The sequence below is a fragment of the Cricetulus griseus genome, chromosome 2 (assembly GCF_003668045.3).
Source record: "Cricetulus griseus strain 17A/GY chromosome 2, alternate assembly CriGri-PICRH-1.0, whole genome shotgun sequence".
Taxonomy (NCBI): domain Eukaryota; kingdom Metazoa; phylum Chordata; class Mammalia; order Rodentia; family Cricetidae; genus Cricetulus; species Cricetulus griseus.
The window spans coordinates 438341534-438346345 of NC_048595.1; the positions used below are offsets into that span (position 1 = coordinate 438341534).

The 4812-nt window shown below is 54.4% G+C and overlaps 1 protein-coding gene across 1 annotated transcript; it reads right to left on the reverse strand.

The window, feature by feature from the left end:
- Positions 1-1322: 1322 nt before the first annotated feature.
- Nppc (natriuretic peptide C) lies at positions 1323-2096 on the reverse strand. Its single transcript, XM_035439262.1, has 2 exons — positions 2007-2096; positions 1323-1613 (listed from the first exon to the last, which is right to left on the reverse strand). Exons 1-2 carry the CDS (start codon positions 2094-2096, stop codon positions 1323-1325), a joined length of 381 nt encoding a protein of 126 aa, XP_035295153.1.
- Positions 2097-4812: the final 2716 nt, after the last annotated feature.

Consider the following 4812-nt stretch of genomic DNA (forward strand, 5'->3'; position numbering starts at 1 on the left):
GGGTACAGAGAGGAGAGGGCTAGTTGAGGTCTAGAGCCGGGGCGCTGTGTGGAGCTGCTGAACTGGGGCGTGTGTTTCTCTGGTCATTGACCAATATTTCAAGATCCTTTCTGGGTATGGTGTGGGTTCCCGAGGGTCTGTCCCTTAAGTTAATATGGGACCCAAACACGTTCATAACGTGCTGTTCTTCTGGGAAGGTCTCTCATGCTGTGAAGAAGGTTCCTGCTACCCCCTATTCCCTATGGGGAAAGACTGGCCACTGGCCTCTGGGTTGGGGAGAGCAGCCTCTCCACCCCTGGGGTGAGACAGACAGGGTATGGGGCAAACAATGGCAGCTGGTGAGTAGGAGCCAAAGCTAGGAAGCAGTAGGGGCCTGCTTGCTCCGTCCTTTCACATGCTCAGGGATGGAGAGAGGGAGGAGATTCAGAAGGGTCTTTGTAGTAAGTCACAGAGTAGCCTCAGGTGGGCATGTTGGTAAGATGAAAGTTTCCATGCTGAGTGGAGGGATGGGGACAGGGTTGGTAAAAACCTCATTTAGGATACACTGAGTTTGAGGTTAGCGCAAGAAATAAGACTTAGCTTGTTCCTTTGCCTCTCTTGAAACAGGGTCACAAGCCCCAAGGTTCCTCTCGGAAGCCCCAGGGCTGCAGCATCAGGACCCTGGATAGACCAGTTTGCCCACAGTTGGGTTTAGAGCAGGGGTAAGATTCAGAATGCCCGAGGCAGAATGGTGTCTTGCTGCTGCCCACAGAGGCTCTTCTCTCCACTGTGAGGAGCAGGCATAGCTGCATGCCGGCCTCACTTCAGGGACATTGGGCTCAGAAAGGTGTCCTGGCACTTGACGTTCTGGCTGTCTGCAGAGCTGCAGATAAACTTACTCCGGGCTGGTGGAACACCTTTCCCTTTTTTTTTTTTTTCCAGGGTCTCTCTAACAATTTCCCAGTTGGCTGAGTTGGGGCTAACATTGCTAGCTAGTCTGTAGTTCAGGGTGGGGTTGGGGACTGCGTCTACATAAGCCTGTTTATGCCTTTCTAGAGGAAGCCAGATGGGGTCCTCTAAGCTGAACCCGATCTTTGACCTTGCCCATATACTCTGACCACTTCATTTTCTTAATCTGTAAAATGGAATAAGTGAGGTAGCAGACAAATGTTTAGCTTACACTTGATCCCATGTCCGGATTGGTTGGGGGAAGGCCACAGAACACAAGGAGGAAACCAAACAGCCTAAGCTAGATGGTAGTAGGGCTAGGTTCTCCCTGGTGCAGAGCGAGGCGATCTGGAAGAGTCCCATGGTGTTACTCACCGCCGCCAGGGGTCGCTGCACTAACATCCCAGACCGCTCATGGAGCCGATCCGGTCCAGCTTGAGGCCAAAGCAGCCTTTGGACAAGCCCTTCTTGTTGCCGCCTTTGTATTTGCGCGCGTTGGGGTGCTCGTGCAGAAGGCGGGCCCAAGCAGCCCGGGACTTGGTGTCCACACGCAGGTCCCGGAGCAGTCGCGATCGGTCTCCCTTGAGATTGGCGCCCCCGCCGCCTGGAGTCTTGTCACCCTTTTTCTGATTGCCACCAGCTGCCTGGGGCTCCGCTAGCTCCTCCCCAGGAGGGGTTCGCGGGACCTGTCGGAGAAAAAGAGTGGGCAGGTGAAAGAGTGCACGGATGTAACGCAGGTGACTTTTGCTGGCTCCAGAGTGGCGTGACCCTCCCCAGCCGTGAGCGCGCCCCCACGGTTGCGGGAGAGCTGAGTCCGGCATCCACCTGCCACGCAGCCCTTGCTCCTGCTCCTTGAGGGGGGGGGGGAGCTTGCCCTTTCTGTGCCGCTTGTCCTGCTGGGCACATTAGGGCACGGGAGATGTGCATGGCATTCTCCTGAAGCTGAGGAATGATTCAGAGAAGTCCTAGCTTTGAGGGCACAAGTCCGAGGGATCTGCCTTTCCGGGCTCTCTGCTCCCTCCTGCGCGCCGCATCCTCTCACGCCCCTCACAAGTCCAGCTTCCCGCAACAGTACTCACCTTCGGTGGCGTCCCGGGCTTGGCTTCGGAGGACCGGAGTGAGAGTAGCGTGAGCAGCAGGGCACAGGCGATCAGCTGGGAGAGGTGCATGGTGCCGATGGGGCCGAGGGGTACAGACGGTCTGCAGCCCGGACGGCCGGTGAGCAGTCCGACAGGCGGATGCGGAGCAGGCTGGCTAGGCGAGCGCAGGTCCCACTGCTGCACGGCGCCGGCTGGGTGCGCTCTGAGTCCGTGGCTCGGTTGGTGCCTTTATAATCCAACCTGCCGCTGATGTCATCTTCCCGCCCACCCGGCCGCCAGGGCCAATGGCACAGCGCACGCGGCCGAATCGACGGCCAGGAGGGGGGCGCGGGGGCTCCCCCTTCTGCTCCCACCCACATCCCACCTCCAAAGGATCCCGCGGCTCGGCCGACCGGCTGCGCTCAGAGCCACAAAGCGGCGCGCACAAGGGAACTCCATTTGTAGAATGCCCTCGCTCTGGGCTTCTAGGCGTCCAGCGCGCTGTGTACCGGCTGGGTCGTCACTGCGCGCACTGTTCCTGGTATGCATCTGTACTAGTCTTGCAGGTGCAAAGGCTTAGAAGAAATGTCCCTTATGCAAAATTACGCAGGTAGAAAGTTGGTGCAGACCGAAATCCAAGTAGATTGCCCTGTTTCCAAACTCTTCATTAACGCCTGACACGTGCTAGCCAGGGTGGAAGGGCTGACCTCCTCCACACAAGGCCCTTGCACTGGGGTCGAAGAGGATGGAGTCTAGAGATTCCCAGTGGGAGAGCTTGTCGGGTGTAGCTGTAAAGGGAGATGTAAGCCTCCAGTACCAACCAGTACTCACCAGTGCAAGGATGTCATCAATCCATGTGTATGAGCCAGGAATTCGTGTGTGTGTGTGTGTGTGTGTGTGTGTGTGTGTGTGTGTGTGTGTGTGTGGGCGATGGAGAGGCGTTAGGAGGCTAGGAGGCAGGTGGACTTCCTTCAATGGTGTACTGACTCTGCCTGCAGGTGGGGATGTCCACTTTAGTGTCCTGGACACCATAAGAAACTATAGGCAGCACTGGGGTTTGCCCAGCTCCAAGCCTCAACAGGCCATCATGGCCATTGAGTTTGGGGCTGTGGAGAATTGCCTGCTGGCTATGGACACCAGACTGCTGCACACAATTTCTCTCCTTGGCCTGGAATCTTGATCCCTCAGACTCAGGGGAGCCCTGTAACGTAGCAGCCTCCAGAGAGCTTGTAGTCTCAAAATTTGAGTGATGGGCAGGAGTTTGTGTCCTTTGTGCGGAACAGGACTCAAGCTTGAGAGAGGAAAAGGAACATTCACAGGGATCTGCCTTTCCGGGTGCCTGTGGTCTCTAGAAGGGAAGAACCCTGAGGAGGGATTTGGGAGGCAGGAGCCAGAGTTAGTGTTTTACAGAAAGATGGAGGTGGAGGGCAGTGGGAAGACTGCTGGGCGACCATAGGTCTGGAGAACAAATGTTCTGGAAGGTACAGAGGAAGCAAGGGCATAGTGTTTGCCTTGTTCTTCCTTGTCCGTTCCCAACATGGCACCCCAAAGTCCCCAAATGAGGACCACAAGCTCCGTCCAGCCTTTCGTTTAGGAAAAGACTCACGGTGAAACCTGATTTGGGTTAGTATGTATCTATATACTAGATAGACATATCTATCACCTGGAGAAAGATCTAGACATCAGCTTCAAGTCCTTTCAGTCCTGGAAGATTGGCTGCCCACCTCCATGCTCCTCCCACACATGGCCTTTTGATGTTAATACTTATGAAATGACAGCCCAACTGCATTTGAGAAGGGAAGAGAAGCAAGGAAGGCGAGGGTGACACCCTCACTCCCGTGTGGAACTACATCCTACACTCCACTCTCCATCTCATCAAGGGAAATTTTTAAAAATTGTGTGTGTGTGTGTGTGTGTGTGTGTGTGTGTGTGTGTAGGCATATGTGTACTCTTGTGCACATGTGGAGGTCAGAGGACAACTTTCAGGAGTCAGTTCTCTTCTTCCATCCTGAGGAAGCCTGGGGATGGAACTCAGGCTTCCAAGAGGCAAGTATCTTTACACTATAAGCCGTTTCACTGACCCTGCAAGTGACTCTTTTGATGACCTGTGGCTCTTGAGCTGTGGTCATTTACGGTAGACCCTTGATGAGTTAACTTTGGGCTAGGCTTCCCTGTAGCCTCCATTGCTACTACTGTTGCAGGAACTGGGTGGACAGGCAGCTAGTCTGCAGGGTCTTTGGGGCAGGGTGGTGATGAGTACATAAGTGCTTACAGACCAAAGGTTTCATGCTCCTCATGGCTTCTCTTCTGGGCCTAGATTTGGGATCTTAGCTCCCTTTCTCTGGGAAATCCACTTTTCCTTCCTTCGACTCCAGGGACTTGGTGGAGGTGAGGGAGCAGTGGGGTCGACCACTGAGCAGCTGAAATGAATTCCTCAGGTATAGTACTGGCTCCTCAGTGTTAAAAATTTCCCCAGGGGCTGGAGAGATGACTCAGCAGTTAGGGCCATGTATTGCTCTTGCAGACAACCTGAGGTTGGTCCCTAGCACATGGTTGAGGGGGGAACCTCACAACCACTTGTAACTCTAGCTCCAGGGAACCCAATGCCTTCTTTTGACCTCTGCGGGCAACCGTGCTCATGTGCACATACCCGCACACAGACACAGACTTGTACACATAATTGATGATTAAAAAAAGCTCCCAATAAACAAAAGTCCTCAATTCCTCTTGACTCAAAGGAGGGAGGAAAGACCCTTGGGGCTCAAGGGGGGTTAGCAGTGTTGTAGGGCATCTGATCATTTGTCAT

Coding starts and splice junctions, on each gene's coding strand:
- Nppc (XM_035439262.1), bottom strand. CDS start 2,096: ATGCACCTCTCCCAGCTGATCGCCTGTGCCCTGCTGCTCACGCTACTC. Junction 1,614..2,006: donor AGCCCGGGACGCCACCGAAG/GTGAGTACTGTT, acceptor TTTCTCCGACAG/GTCCCGCGAACCCCTCCTGG.